Source organism: Bos grunniens, chromosome 2 (assembly GCF_055505025.1).
Source record: "Bos grunniens cultivar Pamir isolate PY7600 chromosome 2, Bosgru_T2T1.0, whole genome shotgun sequence".
Lineage (NCBI taxonomy): Eukaryota > Metazoa > Chordata > Mammalia > Artiodactyla > Bovidae > Bos > Bos grunniens.
The window spans coordinates 22956220-22976591 of NC_141166.1; the positions used below are offsets into that span (position 1 = coordinate 22956220).

The 20372-nt window shown below is 35.5% G+C and overlaps 1 protein-coding gene across 4 annotated transcripts in view; it reads right to left on the reverse strand.

Annotated features, from left to right (window-relative positions):
- Positions 1-201: 201 nt before the first annotated feature.
- The window catches only part of NYAP2 (neuronal tyrosine-phosphorylated phosphoinositide-3-kinase adaptor 2), a 324463-nt gene continuing 304292 nt past the window's right edge, over positions 202-20372 (reverse strand). For all 4 annotated transcript variants that reach the window (XM_086365602.1, XM_086365612.1, XM_086365628.1 and 1 more), the window contains one exon: positions 202-5631. In XM_086365602.1, coding sequence (XP_086221728.1) covers positions 5404-5631 — 228 coding nt within the window. In that variant the 3' untranslated portion in view covers positions 202-5403. The remainder of the gene's footprint in view (positions 5632-20372) is intronic.

Genomic DNA, 20372 nt, shown 5'->3' on the forward strand with positions numbered 1-20372 from the left:
AGCCAGAGGGTGACTAAGGACAATTGGGGGTCACATAACTAGGGTGAAAGCCTCAGTCTTCAATGACTCACTGGCAAGAGTCGTTTACCATACAATCTCACAGGCAACTGGAAACATGGAAAAATGTGTGCATTTTTCTTTAAAAGATTTCTTACTAATCTTATTTCTTGATGAATAAATACCAGCAACAACAAAGTCAACTAATTTAAACTATTGCTTTTATTATAATTACACGGGAGCACAAATAAATAAGCACAAAATATTGCAAAATATTGCCAATGCACTAAAGAAAACAATTTGTTTTCAAACAACATCTGGTTACTTCAGTAGTATCAAAGTACATTTATAATTACATATTACCTAAAAAATCAAGTACAAAAATTAAAAGAAATTAAAACATCAGTGTTTATATTAATATGTATATAGAAATGGCTAACAACACATGAGTAGAGAAATCTGTTACCTAATGCTTATTTGCACAACTTTTCAGGCACATACCTGACATTTTTAATGAGTTATGAAAAATGCAATATGACATTCAGATTTTTAAATACGGTAAACATGTGATGTTGGAATTGATGTTAAATGGTTTCTTTTAAAAACCCTGTCTTTTAAAAGCGTAGTGTCATTATCCACTAAAAAACATATTATTTGATATCATTTTTCTCAATAGCTATTTGTTTCAATTTCTTGAAAAGAGCAAGAAAGTAAACATACAACTGCTAAATACGTAAACACGTTTTTAGTGCAAGATAACAAGACCTGTGACTTTACTGTGCTTTGTCTTTTATAATCACAGTGCACTTCACACAAATTGCTACACTATAAATGTTAACCGAAGGAGTTCCAAACTGAAGAAGTGCATACTAAACATTTTCATATATATTATATACAGTATGTATACTGTATGTGGGTGTATACATGTGAAAATGTAAATGCTTTTAGGGTGGGCAAACCCAGTCTTATTTGGGAATAATTGAAAACTTCAAGAAGATCTTCACATAGGTTTGGTTGAGATAAATCCAGCAATATAACTGTAAAGATGTTTTCCCTTAAATTTAAAACTTTATAATATTTAAAGGGAAATATACTCAGACATTTTTACCCAGGTAACACACATCTTGCTACAATGTCATTGACCCAAATATCAAAGGGTTTTAAACAAATCCAAACCCCCAGCTATAATGTTCAAAGTCCAACATGGCAAAATGGATTATTCTGTTACTGGTTTATATAGACAGCAGTACATATCCTATGTGTACACATAGAGGTTTACACATAAACATATTTTATATTTAGACATCAACTTTAGTATGTTTAGCATTTTATTTTGACTATACACTTGATCCGGGAAAAACATATAAACACATACATAAACACATAAGAGATGTCAAACACATATGATATTGTATATCTTCTTCAAAACTCTGTTGGAAACTACTAATGATTGTATAATGAAACTCCTTGAAGGCAGGGACCACATTTTTCTGAATGCTTAATGTCAAATGCTTTAGAAATGCTTTAAAATAGCTGATACATAAGTTGCTCAATAATGAACTGTTAAATGAATAATGGATTAATAGTAAATTGTTCACATTCCAGAGTTAGCTATAATTTTTCCCTTACAAGGAAGGTTCAGTGAGTTAAGCTTAAGTACATAAGTAGCATTTTTTGTTTGTTTGTTTCACTTCCATTTAAGTTTGGGATGCAATGAATGGTGAATTGCTTTTCTATTCTACTTCTACTTCTTTGCAAGGGTGAATTCCCTCTCATCTCAGATAATCTGCTGTTAATATCATACAAATGTTTCCTTAATTTTATAGGTAGCCATAATTAGCTTACAATTACTCTTCAATTTTAGGTAAGTAAGTCAACTTAACATAGAAGTAATATTGAAATTGCATTGTATGTGCATTGTTCTGATGTCTCATTTAATTCAAACAATAAAACAATAGAGTTGTTTAGTTTTATTAATTTGATCACCAAACTCGCTCATAAGAGTCAAACCCCTTTGGATATAAGGATGCGGCCTAAGCCAAAATGTAATAAGAAAAATGTTTCTCTCCAGAAAAATTGAAAGAAACCCGTTTGGGACCTTGGGGTCTCTGAAGTCCCAGTGTCACTGCTTTGAAAAGCAAAGTTGTATCTGGCTGTATCCATTCAATTACCGTGTATCTGAATATGTACAGTCTTTAAAACTACACTATTTAATTTCTTAATATTTTGCATTGTTTCATTTTAACATCTATTTTGGGGGAATGGGCATTACCTTTTCCACAAATCAATCAGTTTTCACTCCAAACTTGCTTCCATAGTACCAACACTAGGGGAGATCTTGGCAGTGTTTACCTAAGAACTACTCTACTGTTATACTTCAGAAAATGCTGGCTTCTGAGATTGGATAGAAAAGCAGGATTTGATATTTCCCTTCCATCAATTCTAAAGAAATGTGTGTCTTCTAAGAAGGTTTTCACATATAAAAGCATCTTGCTGACAGCCAATAAAGTTCTGTTTCTATAAAATTTGCTCTGAAACGATCATTTTTTATAGGGCTGAGCTTTCAACTGGTAACCATACAATGACATGATTTGTTCTTTGGCACTGCTAAAAAAAACCAAAATAGCATATGGAGTTTTATCACTCCATAGTGTTCTGGCTGTAGTTGGAATTTTTCATCATTTGACTAAATTCATAGGTATAAGGGCCCTAAATAGCTACCATCAGAGAGTAAGTTTATTTTTCTTTTTTATCCTGATGACCTCTTTTTTCCCACATAAAGAAATGCTGCACAAAAAGGAAATTAATTATATAATAGTTATTGCCACATAGGCTAAACTCCAGTGAAGAGTTTTATAGGTACCGAATATCATTTCTTAAGTTAAATATCAGTGAAGCTGCTTTTCCAGATCTTTCAGTTACTTCCCACTGAAGGCAAGATTTGGAGACAGTAAATGGAAATGGTTGCCTAAGGTCAGATTTTCAAACAAGCTACCCTCTCAGAAAATAACTTGCTTGAAAAGGGAGTGTATGAAACCTGGCAACAGCGTTCGTTTGGCAGAACAAATGGAAATGGCTGAACCCAACACAAATCATTTTGTTAACTATTTCCTTCTTGACAAGTGGCCAGCATTAAAAAATATCTTCTGCCTAATTCAGAGAGATATGGTAATGATGGGCATTTGAAAAACACACCTGTGTGTTTTACCCAAATGAAAATTTCAGGGGAATTATCCAGTTGTAACTAGGTCAAGCTTGACATATTCATATGACATACATGTATGTACGTGTATTAAGATCATCATAAAGATGCTAATCATTGATGGCTTACATATATCTAATTCATGGCCTTGAGTGTATGTGGTCATAATAACTTAAATCAGGATAATAATTTGAGTCATAAACACATTTAACGTCAATTCTGAGTTTTACCTTAACACATTTTCACCAGTCTTAGATTTGTACCCCATTGATTTTGGGGTTTGAAACATAATCGATAACTGGTGAAATATGACAGCAGGATCTATTTAAGCTACTTAAGATCTCTCCATGATTTCATGTACTAACTTGTGACTCTACTTTTGTTTTTTTCCACCTCAACGATGCAAGCAAAATTTAAAACATCAGTAAGCATTCTATGTATACAGTTCCCCCACCGAGTACTCATTCTCGTGTAGTGTACACACGCACACATAACAGATACACATGCTCCCACTCACCTTATTTCCCTTATTCTTTCAGAATTCTAGTTGGGCATCAAAATATACATTAATTATAAAATATTAAAAAATTATTTTATAACATTTCAAAGGCTTGAAAGAAACTATTACTGATAAAGCATTACCAGGTCTTTAGCAATATAGATTACAAAATTCCCCTACTTCCTGTTATATTTGGTTATATTGAGCAGCACTGTACTATTGCTGTCAAAACCCTTACAAGGAAAACCACTATGACAACAACTTCAAACACATACCTTTTCTCTCAGAAATATAATACTAAACTGATTGTTAAAGAAGAATCACATACTGTCCATTTTTTGGAAGCATAAATAGTAATTTAAATATACAAAATATATATGATAGTTTCCTTTTTATTCCTCCATGGGGTTATTTATACTCAACAAGTTACTCTTAAAAGATATATATGATTTGTTTAACTTAAACTTTACCACCTCAAAAATTGAATCCACCCCATCTCCCATCCCCTGAATTTCCTGTTTCTTCCTTGAAATAAAATAAAATAAACAATTGGTCATAATTCTTTGGTCATGGTGTCATCATCGGTAAGAATGTGATGAACATGCACAAAAGATTAACCCCCTAAATAGGGTGATAACTCGTTGAAAAGTTAACATGAAATACTACTCCATTCAGGCATCTAGATTTTGAGAAAGCTTGGCATTTAGTGTACTGAAATATGCAAACTCATCTGATTGAATGTTAATTGATCATTTTCTAGGGGAAACAAACATACACGTGAAAAGTTACTCAAAAGTAGCGATTGCAGCAGCTCTAAAGCCACTGGTCTCACCTTGAAAGCAGTCGTGCTGTTTCGCCTTCTATTCCTTGTCCCTTCCATTGTCACAGTGAACCCTGGTCTCCTCCAATCAGATCAATGATGCAAGGACATGTGTCCCTAAAGTCATTTCTGAAAGAAATGTTTTCTGCTGGGATGTCCAAATATACCCTAGTAACTTTCTCTGGAGTCTGACTCACCATTGCTTAGTATAAACAAGATGACATTTGAGGAGAAATTCTTATAAAGCCAATGCATCAAAAATATCGGTGTTGATGCAATGTGGATGTCCAAGTTCAGCATCACATTGGCATTCATTTCCCATCAAACCCTTAAAAAGGTACAAAGCAACAAACAGGTGTTCTTAACGATGTGATATTCAACTTCTACATTACTAGCACCAGATCATATATTATGTGATTGAACATAATTCATACATGAGCTAGTGTACAGAAACCAAATGTAGGAAGAAAGAAAAACATTTTAAATGCAAAAATTAATAATCAAAGGCATCAAGGGACATATAAAAGAGATAACAAACCAGTTAATACCGAAATTGTATCATATAGTAAAACTCTTGGTATTTCTATCATTTATATATGTATAATGTGTATTATTTCAGGTGTCACCCATAAACTAGTAAAATATTTACATCTCAATATCTTCTGGATTCAAAATAATCCATGATAAATAAGTGTGCCTTAAATGCAAGGAAATACACGTTTTATCTTGAACTCGCCATGAATAGGCACAGCTTCCCATGGGCTTTCCAGGGAACCACTGGCATTCCATTCTGACTGAGAAGATATGTAACAGTTACTTATCACATGACCGAGTTGACCTCCCTCTTCGTGTTAAGTAACGTGGAGCTCACGCCATCCTGCACAGTCATATGGCAGTATCCCAGAATACCGTTTGCTGTTTAGAATAGGGTGGAGGGCTGTACTTCTTTGCACCTGCATTCTTCTTCCAGCTGGGTAGGATAGGCATGCTATCCTGTTTGCAAAGCCCCTTTTCCGTTTTCTGTCTAGCTTTTATTTCCTTGCACAAGCAACGCTTTTTCTCAATCATCTCAAGCATTGTATGGTCTCCATGAAACCACTGCATGCATGCCACCTAGCAAAAAAGAAAGAGTGAATACAGAAAAAAAAAATGGAAAGAAAGCAGATTTGTTTTGCACTGTGCTAGTAGTTGTTTTGAAAAATGTCAGCCATTTCTATATTTTTGAAATTCTTACAAAGCAAAATTTAGGCATAGAAGTGCCAAAAAATTTGTACTTATATTATTAAATATTGAGATATTATGAAACAATAATTTAGGAGTGAATATTTTACCAATATGTTCTAAAACTCCATGCTATGGAAATAAAATCTGTAAAATTTTTAAGCCATTTGCCAAATATTTGGCTATTATTTTTATGTTGACTCCATTGTCTTCTGCGTCTCAATATTCTAAGTTCAATTATTAGCATTACTTTCAAGAGAGATCTTATATGAATGTGATATGTTTTCATGAACATTTTTATTAGTGAATTAAAAGTTAACATTTGTTTATAAATAGCATGGAATTTAGACTTTTAATCATTCTTCTACCAAAATGAATTTCAATGTACATCCAATGCTTGGAATATAAACACTTAAATAATTACTCTGCAAAGAAGTTTCACTATAATCTTGATGCTACAGAAAATGTTTAATTAGAATCATTGGTTTCTACAATCATACTGATCCAGATCCTGAATATTTTCAGAACTTCAAAGAACCAGATTCATCAGGTCAATTGGATATCAGGAGAAGATTTAGTGATGACTGTATATTGATACACATACATCTACTATAGGACAGGCAAACACTGCTCCCAAGTGTATGTGACTATGTCCTCCAGTAACTGTTCTTTAGCACAAAGCTAGCAGGTTGGATCTCTCACAGAATAGCAGTGTGATTGAGACAGAAATCCAGGATGGAGATGCTTACAGTTAATCATTTGAGCAAAGCTATTGTATGACTTGAGAGTTAAAACAGCTCACTTGGAGGCACTAAATTTAATGATACAATTTTAGGAAATAATTGACAAATATTTATAACACTTTTTCTGGGGCTTCCTGGTGGCTCAGTGGTAAAGAATATGCTTGCCAATGCAGGAGACATAGGTTTGATCCCTGGGTTGAGAAGATCCCCTGCAGAAGGAAATGGCAACCCACTCCAGTATTCTTGCCTGGGAAACATGAACAGAAGAGCCCATGGGTTGCAAAAGAGTCGGACATGATTTAGCCACTAAACAACATAACGCTCTATACCAAAACCCATTCTTATTACTTTGCATAGTTTAACGCATTTATTCCTCACAAAGACAGTGCTCTGGATTAAGTACTATTAATCACTCTATGCACATGTTAGTTGCACAGTCATGTCTAACTATTTGTGATCCCACAGACTGTAGCTCACCAGGTTCCTCTGTCTATGGAATTCTCCAGGCAAGAATACTGGAATGTGTTGCCATTCCCTTCTCTAGGTGATCTTCCTGACCCAGAGACTGAACCCGGGTCTCCTGCATTGCAGGCAGATTCTTGACCGTCTGAGCTATCAAGGAAGACCCTGTTATCCCATAATGAGTAAAATGAGACTTGGAGACATTTAGTAATGTGCCTAAGCTTACAGAACCAACAAATGACAGGGTCACATTTGAACCCAAGAGTTTATCTCAGAACCTGTGCCCTTCAAAACTACATGCTCCTGGTTCTGATGCATGTGAAACTGGAAAGGACTGAGATGAGTCAGTACAACACCCTCCAAGGATGGGTGAGGAAGCTAAGTTTCAAGAATTTATACATCTTGTCCAAACCAGGCAGGTTGGTTTTTAGTGAACAAGGCAAAATTGAATTCTCACAATTCTTGAGTCTTTATGGAAAGGACAAGATCTTGAGCTAGAAATCAAAGATTCAAATTCTGAAACTTGATGAGTTTCCATTGGTCACTCCTTTTCTCAGTTGCTTTATCTGAATAACTGAATTGATAACATCTTCATTTCAGAAGTTTGTTTAAAAATTAGATTGGGTAATGAAGGTGAAGTAATTTAAAAAAAACCAAAACAGTGAAACATTGCCCTGGAATTATTATCCTAATACTAACAAATACCTAGCAACAGTTTTCCATACATGCTCTCTGCCATTCATATGGAAAGAGCTCTACATATATTATATTAATATTAAAGCCTCCCAGCCACACTGAAAGTTAGAGTTTAGTTACACGTCACAAGTGAGAAAGACAAGTCTCAGAAAGCTTAAGGAACTAGTTCAAGGAAGGTCATAGGTTACTGGCTGTGATACAAGTCTATTTCAAATTCAGATCTATTTGACTCCACAGTAAATCATCTTTCTACTACAGCAAGCTCCATCTCCTGAATATTATTTAGAGATTATAATAATAGTTGTTGTTGTATGTACTACCATTTCCAGATGCTATTCAAAAATGCAAATATATTTATAGCTTTATGAGTGAATAAAAACTGCTTGTCAAATAAGTAAAATCAATGGCTTGAATTGATTAGCCAATGGCTTAGATTCCAGAGGGTGATTCTCTTGGGTAAATATCTTGTATGTAATAAGCTTAACTTGACATAAAGTTTCTTGAAAGGATGGGCTGTATTTGACACCTTTTGGTGTCCTCTGGCCCCAAGCAGAGAGGGCCATGGCCATGGCTGTTCACTTTTTAAGTGAATTTCTGGGACAATGACCAACAGGTTTTTGTCCCAACATGAGACTGTCAGAGTAGCTCATAATTTTTCAAAAGATTTGTAATATTTTATAACATGATAATCTAAGCAATAAAAATACAATAACTCTATTTGGGTGGAAATACAAGCAAAATTTATTGAGTGACTATAAACTGTTATAAATGGAATTTATAATACAGAATACTCAGAGGGCTAGCCCCAAATAGCATCCAACACAGTAGCCCCGACATGCAGAACAGAATCATTTAGCTCTCAATAAAAGTTTTAGAAATGGAGTGAAGCCACCAGCACTGTACAGTATTTGCTATTCTCAGAAAACTCTCAAGATAATTTCCTTTTTAGTAAATTCTCACTGGATTTCACAGATCCCAATGAAATCACAAAACCTCCCATCTTCCTTAAGATAAGATATTTACAGCATCACTTCAATATTTGCATGGTATTTACTTGTCCATACAAACATTAAATCACTTATTAATTTCCTTTAATATTTTTAGGGTGTGAATCAGTACATATAACTGAAAAATAATTTTTTTTCTGGATTCCTCTGACAACAGTGCCACCAATATATTTCGTTATATTTCATTTCATTTCATAGTTGTCATTACAGTTCATAAATGCATTATATTATTGAGAATAAGTGTTTTCAGTCAATTAGTATTTATGCTAAATAGGTATGTCAATTTATTAAGAATAACCCATTCTTTAAAAATATAAAGAATAAGAATTTGAAAATTGAGTTATAAATTGAGTTTCGTACTCATTGCATTTTTATTTTAGAATACTTATATATCACTTGATTGATATATAATGGTTCAGAATAGTACTAGTAGACAATCACTCTTGTTTTCCAGACTGACTCTGCAATATTAAATTATTTTCTTTTGGGGGTCTGTTACACAGTCAATAAAAATTCCATGACAAAGCATTGCCCAGTGTATGAAAGAGGGAGAGGTATTCTAAGAGAATTCAGGTTCTCAGAAGATAGTAAAATTCATTTTTTAATTTTAAAGTTTAACAAATCTAACAAGTCTGGTACAGAATCTTCTAATGTTAAATTTGCTATCAAACTTTTTTTCTTATTTAAAATACCACCCCCAAATTGTTATTATGTTGCAATAATATGATTAAATGAAGAATGAGATTCAGTTTGGGGGAGATAAATCTGCTTCTTATATTTACTTTTAAAGAACACATGTTTTTGAAAATTTCTTCCTGAAGAGTACACATTGTTTTTAAACCCCCAAGTTAAACTCAGTGTTACTTCTATGCCTATTGACATGGCCAAATCCCTTCCCCCTAAAATGTGTCCAAAAATTATATTTCATCCTGATAGTATGTGTTAATTCATTACTTTAAGCATAACAAATAGCATGTTTAGGCATTATATGAAGTGTGTTAAGACTACTACCCATAAAAGGTATTGCTGCTGCTGCCGCTAAGTCACTTCAGTCATGTCTGACTCTGTGCGACCCCATAGACGGCAGCCCACCAGGCTCCCCTGTCCCTGGGATTCTCCAGGCAAGAACACTGGAGTGGGTTGCCATTTCCTTCTCCAATGCATGAAAGTGAAAAGTGAAAATGAAGTTGCTCAGTCGTGTCTGAGTCTTAGTAACCCGATGGACTGCAGCCTACCAGGCTCCTCCATCCATGGGATTTTCCAAGCAAGAGTACTGGAGTGGGGTGCCATTGCCTTCTCCATAAAAGGTATTGAGACTTTCCTATTTTTTTTTTGTCATCTAATTCTTCATATTTAATTTAAATTTAGTTGTAAAATTCCATTCCACTTCATACTATAGTTGAAACACTTCTATGCCAATTTATAAATATTAATATTTAAAAGTAAGCCTAGTAAATAAACTCTAGTAGTTTAGTTCTTTAGGGGCTTCCCTGGTGGCTGAGATGGTACAGAATCTGCCTGCAATGCAGGAGACCCGGGTTAAACCCTGGGTCAGGAAGATCTCCTGGAGAAGGGAATGGCTACCCACTCCAATATTCTGGCCAGGAGAATTCCATGAACAGAGGAGCCTGGCAGCCTACAGTCTATGGGGTCACAAAGAGTCAGACACAACTGAGTGACTAACCCTTCCTTAGTTATTTAATCAAGTGGTCTGTTTCTTATCTTTAATCCAAATGCATTTATTGTATGAACCATGAAGGAAAGAAAAAAAAAAAAAATACACAAGCAAGTAAGCATGCTCTGGGAGACAATTATTCACTTTGTATGAACACACTTATATATCTTGGAGAAGATTTTCCTATTAGCAAGATTCAATGGAGACAGTATTTTTGCCTAATTTCATGGAGATCAAATCAAATGAAGCTCCTCCTCAAGAAGATGAATCATAAATATACACCCCTCAGGTGTAGGCTATACACATGACATTTCCAAAGGGTACAATGTGGAAAGGAGGAGATGAAGTTTACATGAAGAAACCTGTCAACACTACCTACAACACACCAGGTCGTCCACGCTGATCAGTAATGTTGAGAGAGTGCATCCTTGATATCACGTGATGAAAAGTGCACTTAATCTCTGTGGTCTTCCTCCTCTAAACCATAACTCCAATAGAATCATGAGAAAGACACCAGACAAACCCAAATTGAGAGACATTCTACAAAATACCAGTCCAGTAATCCTCAAAACTGTCAAGATCACATAAACTAAGGAAAGTCTGAGAAACAATCACAGTATGGTTTTAATAACAATGTATCAATATTGAGTCTTTAGTTGTGACAAAAACACCATAATACTGTACTGCTACTGCTAAGTCGCTTCAGTCGTGTCGGACTCGGTGCGACCCCATAGACGGCAGCCCACCAGGCTCCCCTGTCCCTGGGATTCTCCAGACAAGAACACTGGAGTGGGTTGCCATTTCCTTCTCCAATGCATGAAAGTGAAAAGTGAAAGTGAAGTCGCTCAGTTGTGTCCGACTCTTAGCAACCCCATGGACTGCAGCCTACCAGGCTCCTCCATCCCTGGGATTTTTCAGGCAAGAGTACTGGAGTGGGGTGCCATTGCCTTCTAGGGAATAATAAAAGGGAAAACTGAGTGTGGGGTATGCAGGAATCCTCTATATGTTCTTTGCCACTTTTTGGTAAGTTCAAAACTATTCTAAAATTCAAAAAATATATATTTTAAGAAATGACATGATAGGATCACATTCTTTCCAAAGAATAAGTAACTGTATCTTTCATTCTTTAGAGGGAAGCAACGTGGTATAATATAAGAGTTAAATGACTTGACTGGGATCTCGATTGTTGTGCGACCTTGAGAAGTCATGTGTCTTTCTGAAGTTGTATGTACTTCCTTTATACATTATATATGTATATATGTACATAATTCATATATACACAGTATGTACACTTGAATATCTTTATATATATATATTATGCATATTTATGCACCACATTGCACAAGGTTACAGGAGGCAGTTAACTAACACATGCAAGAAATTGAAAAGCAGTGAAGTCCCATACATCATTCATGATCTTATCTACTGATTCTTCAACACATCGAGAGTAACGTAAATGAGGAATTTTAATTCAATTCAATAATTACTTTCTCCAAAAAAAAAAACAATCAAGTACTTCCTGATATTGAGTACATTTTATCCCAAAAGGAAAGAAATAGTGTGACTATCCAATAAAAAAATCTCTATAATGTTTAACTAAACTATTCAATTTTTCAAAACATGTAAACCATAGGAGAAAATAATACTCTGAGTAAACACATGGAGCATTTCAATATTAAAAATGATACAAGAATTAAGCTGATGCAAGCATATCTATCTGTACTGATTTTGATTTTTATGCTTCATGAATAAACACATTAAAAAAAATCATTGAAGATTTTTGAGCAGGTGTGATGTTTGCTTTGAAATAAAGCTTGGCTGTAAGCCTGAAGATTTGAGAATTAAATTTAATTCCTTAAACAAGAGACACAACACCAACACTAATTTCCAAAAGCTCTGGTGCAGGGGGGTGAGGGGGATTTATCAGTTCCATGTTGCTCTCTTTGTCCCAATTTCTACCTGGGTAGAGCTACCTGGGTAGCTCATTTTCTAAGAAATCATTATTCCCAGCTCTGTAATGACCTATATGGTAAGAGAATCTAAAAAAGAGTAGATATATGCACGTGTATAACTGATTCACATTTCCGTACAACAGAAACTAACACAGCACTATAGTAGTACTATACTCCGAAAAAATTAATTTAAAAAAGGAAATAATCGTTTCCAGTATGAGGAGTATAAGCTTTAGTCTAGCTGAAAGGGAAGCTAGATTATCAAATTTCTCTGAATTTTCTCTTTACCCTAGAGAAAAATTTCTCCAGGAGAGCATGGATAACATTAGTGGGGCATCAAGGAAGAGCAGGCATGAGGTCAGCTGGTATGATTTGAGAAGGGGAAGCAACTTCTTCAGGAATTACAGAAGGGAGAAAGACACTTTCACCTCTGCTGTTTCTGTCCTTCGGAGTCACAGGTCAGCCAGAAGTGATAGTGTTCTCATTGAAAACATTTTCCTCTCCCATTTAGTGGGCAAAGAGATTGATTCTTTAACACATGTACATAGAATAAACATGCAAGTAGCACGGATTTTTTTCATCTATTTCAGGATAACAGATCGAGATTGGCCAACTACAGCACATTTCCCAAGTAAAATCATTGCCTTTTTAGTACAGGACATGTTGGCACCATAAAGAAGAACTGATGATTTCAAACTGTGGTGGTGAAGAAGACTCTTGAGAGTCCCATGGACAGCAAGGAGATCAAACCAGTCAATCCTAAAGGAAATCAACCCTGAATATTCACTGGAAGGACTGATGCTGAAGCTGAAGCTCCAATAGTTTGGCCACCTGATGTGAAGAGCCGACTCATTGGGAAAGACTCTAACGCTGGGAAGATAGAGGGCAGGAGGAGAAGAGGGTGACAGAGGATGAGATGGTTGGATGGTATCACTGACTCAATGGACATGAACTCGAGCAAACTCTGGGAAATAGGGAAGGACAGGGAAGCCTGATGTGCTGCAGTCCATGAGGTCACAAAGAGTCAGACATGACTTTGCAACTGAACATGTTGGGACTCATACCACATGACCCGTAAAGGCTAAAGTGTTTATTGTCTGACTCTTTCAAGAAAGTTCTCTAGGTTACTAAGTAAATGTCCAATTAACCCTTACAATGCTTAAAATGCCTAATATTAACCCTAAGAAATGCCTGATAAGAGACCAAAAAAGATAAAATCAATGTCAGTACTATAAAAGGGCTAACACAAAATCAAGAGCATTGACTCATGTACACTTACAGTATTTTTCATATTAAATATGGCCCATTAGGTGAATCATAAAGGATGAGACAGATTTAAAATCAGCTTTGACAACTAGTTTAAAGAAATTATTTGGGCCCACTGACTACACATTTTACAATTTCATCATTATAAGAAAGAAGAGAAATGTTGGAATAAAACAAAGTGGATAATCTAGTTTAAGTCCTCTCAATAAGAGATTTACTATAAGGTCAAGCTTTTCTTTTAATAACTCTGAAGTGGCTATTTGTTTGTCTGTGATATGTCACACTGGTGATTCAAATTCAATATAAAAGTTGCCTAGATTCATTTCGATATTTGGCAAAACTAATACAATTTTGTAAAGTTTAAAAACAAAATAAAATTTAAAAAAAATTTAAAAAAAAGTTGCCTAGAGAACTTTTTAAATAATATTTTGGTGACTTGTATTTCTTTTATACTTTTTCAAACATATTTTAGAAAGAAGGTATCAGTCTTCCATAGCATAAGCAGCAACATAGACCCTAAATAAATCTTTTGAAATTGATATAACAAAAAAATTGAAAAGGTTATAATTATCTGCAGTTGTCAGCAAATTCAATAATTGTTGTATTACTTATTGAATAACAAGTTATCAAATCCATGTTCCTTGATCATTATACAGAATGGAAAAAAATGTATTTTTCTTTGATTTAATAAGGCTTATCCATGTATGTATGTATGCATCTACCTATCTCTGCCTATGTATTTGTGAAAAATAATTGAAAGCACATAGAGGTGACCCAACATCACAGTATTTTCTATGGTAAATATTAAATGATACCATCAAATAATCTGACTCACCTCATTCTGCATAACAACCTCTAGGTTCATTCTCCTCACTAGAACTGACTCAAATGTGTTCCTTTTTATGGCTGAGTGATATTCCATGGCACGCATGCACTGAAACCTCCCAATCCATTTATCTGTCAAAGGACATCCAGGTTGCCTTCATGTGCTAACTATTATAAATCGTGCTACAATGAACACCAGGATACATGTGACTTTTTCAGTCATGGTTTTCTCAGAGTATATGCCCAGCAGTGGGACTGCTGGGGCATATGGTAGTTCTATTCATGTATTAATGCATTTATGTGAAATCTAGAAGGACGGTACTGATGAACTATTTGCAGGGCAGAAACAGAGAAGCACACTTTGGACACAGCAGGGAAAGAAGAGAGCGGGTGGTGAATTGAGAGAGTAGCACTGAAACATATACATTACTGTAAGTAAAATAGATAGCTATTGGGAGGTTACTACCACAAGTATATAGCTAGCTATAACACAGGAAGCTCAATGCAGTGCCCTGTGACAGCCTACAAGGGTAGGATGGGTGGAGGAGTGGGAGAAGGTTCAAGAGGTAGGGGACATATGTAAATATGTAGCTGATTCATGTTGTACGGCAGAAGCCAACACAGTATTGTAAAGCAGTTATCCTCCAATTAAAAAATTAATCCATGTGACTTTATAATTATGTGCTGCACACTGAATTGCTCCAGTTGTGTCTGACTCTTTGCAACCCTGTGAACTATAGCCAGGCTCCTGTGTCAATGGGCTTCTCCAGTCAAGAATACTGGAGTGGGTTTCCATGACCTCCTCCAAGGGATCTTCCTGACCCAGGGATCAAACTTGCATCTCCTGCGGCTCCTGCATTGCAGATTCTTTACCGCTGAGCCATTAGGGAAGCTCATAATTACTTTAAAATACTATTAATTCTACTTTGAAAATTACAAATTCAAGGTCAGGAAGATGATTCTACCCTAAATGAATTTGTTTCTCTTTTTTCATGAAGGCTGGAATGAAGTTACTTGAACAACAAAGTATGAAATATCAAAAATAAAAAGGTACAAAATATAAGTGTGCAAAACAAAAAGAGATAATATAGATGTGCAATATTTTTTAAAAAGCAGATAATGTAAGTTTACAAAACCAAAAAAGTTTTGTCAGTTCCATAGACCTGGATTTTATCTTGATTTTTAATCTCACTTGGTGATGTGCAAGTTACTTATCTGGTTCTCTTGCTTGAGATATTATGAGAATTAAAGATTATATTTGAAACATTCCTAGCTTTAAAATTCTATGACAGTATTTGAAATGATAGCACCCTTGGGATAACTTAAGGATTTTCCATAGTTTTATGCCTATGCTTTTACTCATCTTTAACTATGATATATTATTTTTTAAATTGTTCCTTTTACTCTTCCCTCACTTATCAGCACTGTTGATTTAGAACCTATGGTATATAAAAGAGTTATTTTAAAAGTGTACACCTAAGGTATATGCAAAAATTTCAGGTTTTATTTAAAATGGTCTAAATTTAGCTTTGAGATATTTATTGATAAAATTAGAATAATCTTCACCCTTCTTTTTCTAGATCTGAAGATCTGCCTCAGTATACAATCTCTGATCAGCTCTAAGAAACATCACATGTTGGTATTTTAAACCATATATGCTATTTTACATATCTGTGCTGGGTTTTATGACCAATTATGTAAAACTCACTCATCATAAAGATTTTTAAATTGTAAGTTAATAAGCCTTACAATTGCAAGTCTATAAATAGAGTCTCAAGTTAATATAGATTGTTCATATTCTCTGTCTGCAAAATGAGGGAAACATCTATCTCTTCAGTTTTATTATGATGTCCTCTAAATAAGACCCACAGGTCACTTTTAAGGACAGAGCTTGGTCTGAACTACTTTCTTAAACAATGGCAATCACAGCTGTCCCCACGCTCCGCCAATACACTGTGCATCCTTCTGTAATACACCAATACAATTTTTGTGTGCAAGTTTGACTTCTTTCTTTCTTAGGGGACAGCATAAGTGGGTAAAATGAATATCATGGCCTGGTTTTACCACTTATTACTTGTGAGATCTGGGACAAGTCATATAATCTTCCTGAACCTTGGTTCTTTAGCTTTGAAATAAAAATAATAAGACCTTAGTTTTGTTGGGAGAAGCACATGTAATAAGTTAACATCTACCTCAAGATGGACACAAAAACATAAGCTCCTCTACAAGGTGGCTCAGCGGTAAAGAATGCGGGTTTGATTCCTTGGTCGGGAAGACCCCCTGGAATAGGAAATGGCAATGTCCTCCAGTATTCTTGGCAGGAGAATCCCATGGCCAGAGTCAGACACAACTGAGCAACTGAGCACATACACCCCTAGTAGACTGAGTACAGACACCACTAGCAAGCTCTCTGAAGGCAGGGAAAGGTTCTATAGTAAATCACCACACCCTTAGCCTTTAGTACAAGGAAGTATGTCATAAACACTCATGCAAGGAACGAATGGATAAGCAAGTGGATGACTAGAAGACTAATGCTCCAGTCATGTCCATCTCTTTGTGACCCCATGGGCTATACAGTTCATGGAATTCTCCAGGCCAGAATACTGCAGTGGGTAGCCTTTCCCTTCTCCAGGGGATCTTCCCAACCCAGGGATCGCACCCAGATCTCTCGCATTGCAAGTGGATTCTTTACCAGCTGAGCCACAATTGAAGCCCAAGAATACTAGAATGGGTAGCCTATCCCTTCTCCAGAGGATCTTCCCTACCCAGGAATCGAACTGGAGTCTCCTGCATCGCAGGAGGACTTTTTACCTACTGAACTATCAGGGAAGCCCTATTTCAGGAAAGGAGTTTTGGAACTCTTGATTTATTGAACGATTTGATTTCACTTGGCTCAACTGAATCCAATAAATATCCCAAATTTTACAAGGTTAAAAGAATATATTTCCTGGGATTTGTCAGCCACAGAAATCATCTAGTGTTAAATTCAGCCCTTGGTGTCATGTGAGTCTGGGTGTTCCATAGTTGAAATCGCTCTTGGGTGTTTGAATCCTTGCGGTCTCAAGGATTTGAATTCTGGGGTCTCAGAATCCTTGATACTTTGGCTCAGATTAATGATGAACTGATGCTCCCTAAATCTTAATATGCTTTCAGCTCCCCTTAGGAAATCATTAAAATCAAATTCTTAGGTATTATACCTAGAGATCCTGAATCTAAGTTCTAGATAAGGCAGATTTCAGGCAACTGCATTCAAATGGCTCAAAATGCAGTTAATTCTGTTCCATAAATTTTTCTCAAATTTGCCATCATCTTTTACATTCTCAGGTCTTTTCCTGGACTCAGTTCAGTTCCTGGACTAATAAGATTGTCTCTAATGTTCCATTTCTTGCTACTTCTCATCCACCATCCACAGTTCTGCCCAAGTCCTCCCTACAAAGCCCCCACAGTGTCATGTCAACTCAATGATTCCCCCTTTATCTATAGAAAATAGTAAATGCCCCACATCCATCACAATGAGCTCTAGTGTTGTTTTTGCCAGTTAATTAATTTGTTGTTGTCCTTTTTAGTTGCCCAGTCATGTCCTACTCTTTGCGACCCCATGAGTTGGGATTTTCCAGGTAAAAATCCTGGAGTGGGCTGCCATTTCCTTTGCCCAGGGATCTTCCCAAGCCCAGGAACAAACCCATGTGTCCTACCCATGTCCACTGCATTGCAGGCAGATTCTTTACTGCAGAGCCCCAGGGACATCCCATCTATTTGCTTCATACTCCAGTCATAAGCAACTGCTCAAAACTCACCCAACACCACAGGCACACTACTTGATCATATTTTTAGCTCAAGCTGTCTCCTCATTCTGGAACTCTCATTCTCCCTGCAGCCTCATCTTTTATGTGAAATTCCACTGATGCTTTTAAAGTTGAGCTAAATGTAGCAAGAATCCATTGAGAGATCTTCTGTGACTCACTGCCAGGCTGGCTTATTGCTGGAGTACGTCTACTCATTCATTCATCACTTACTGAATTCAGTAGCCCTCTTACACCATGCTATGAATACTGTGTTTATTACAAGTTTTGCACAAGATTCTGAACTTCTGAAAATCAGAGATCTTGTTTACACTATTTTTGTAACCCTAGTATCATGAGTTAGTACTCCTGAAAAAAAAATCCAAAAATGTTTTAAATAGTTAAAATTCACTGAAATAATATTTCAAAGTGACTAGTTTGAGAGGTACATTTTTTTCACTACATTTTTCTGATTATAAAAGTAATATATGCCAATTCTACAAAAGAGGGTAATAATAATATAACAAGAAAATTATCTGATACCACCATACCAAAAAGTAGCATATTTCTTCACATAAATTATATATACATATAATGATATTTGATATGAGAAGCTTCCCTAGTAGCTCAGTTGCTAAAAAATCTGCCTGCAATGCAGGAGACCTGGGTTCAATCCCTGGGTCACGAAGATCCCCTGGAGAAGGAAATGGCAACCCACTCCAGTATTCTTGCCTAGAGAATTCCATGGACAGAGGAACCTGGAGGGCTACAGTCTATGCGGTTGCAAAGAATTGGACACGACTGTGTAACTAACTTTCACTTTTTTTTTAATAGGGATATTTATGTATGTATAAAATATCTTTTTTAAACTTGGGATTATATAGTATTACTATATCCTTGCACTTTCCCCATTATTAAATACTTTTTTCAAGACATGTTAATAAAAGCAAATTATTCACTATGAATATCTTTATTTAGTCACTTTATAATTGCTCACATTTGATTGACTTTCCTTTCTTAAATGCAATAAATAATGTTTCAATGCTTTATGATTTTTTTTGCCATGAAGCCACTCAAACAGTAATTCTCAAGTCAAAGGGTCAAAACATTTTAAGGCTCTGGATATAGACCTAGCCTATTTGTCTTCCAGGAAAGTTGAACTATTTTCCATTCCCATAGCAGGATGGTACTCATACTACATCTTTATTTGCATTGAGTTGTGCTACCAAAATAAAAAGCAAGGAAACAAAAGTATTTTTTCCTGCATTTTATGTGTCTAAAATAATGCTTTGCTTTTAATATTGAGTTGAATGGATATGGATATTTCTCAAATGTTTGATAACAGAAGAGTTGATCCATAGCCTTATTTTCTGTTTTTTTCTATAAGATAGTTTTGCTTACTAATTTTTATATTTTAATTTAGGTATTTATATACTATTTATATTAATAATATCCAATATTTAACACTTTTAGTCATTTATGTTATTACTAACAAGTGCTTCTAATTTTAAGTAGTAAAATCAGTTAATTTTTTCAAAATTTCTCCAGTTTTTATTCTTCAAATTTCCTGACTTTTTGATAACATATAAATATAACTCTTACTCTTTTCAGAGTTTATGGTTTTATTATATTCTTGAATTCACTTTTACTTCATTTGTTTATGTTCTTCGTTACCAAAAGTACATTGCTTATGAAGAGAAAATATATTTAATAAAAAAAATGATACAAAAAGTAAAACAATAAAAGGGTAAATTTTGCATTTTAATTTTTCATGAGGTGAGAATCTACTTTTATTCATTTCATGTATCTAATCAATTGTTCTAGCATACATATATATATATGTGTGTGTGTGTGTGTGTATGTATATATCCATCATGCTTTTCAACTGTGGTGTTGGAGAAGACTCTTGAGAGTCCCATGGACTGCAGGGAGATCCAACCAGTCCATTCTGAAGGAGATCAGACCTGGGATTTCTTTGGAAGGAATGATGCTAAAGCTGAAACTCCAGTACTTTGGCCACCTCATGTAAAGAGTTGACTCATTGGAAAAGACTCTGATGCTGGGAGGGATTGGGGGCAAGAGGAGAAGGGGACGACAGAGGATGAGATGGCTGGATGGCATCACTGACTCGATGGACATGAGTTTGAGTGAACTCCGGGAGTTGGTGATGGACAGGGAGGCCTGGCGTGCTGCGATTCATGGGGTCACAAAGAGTCGGACACGAC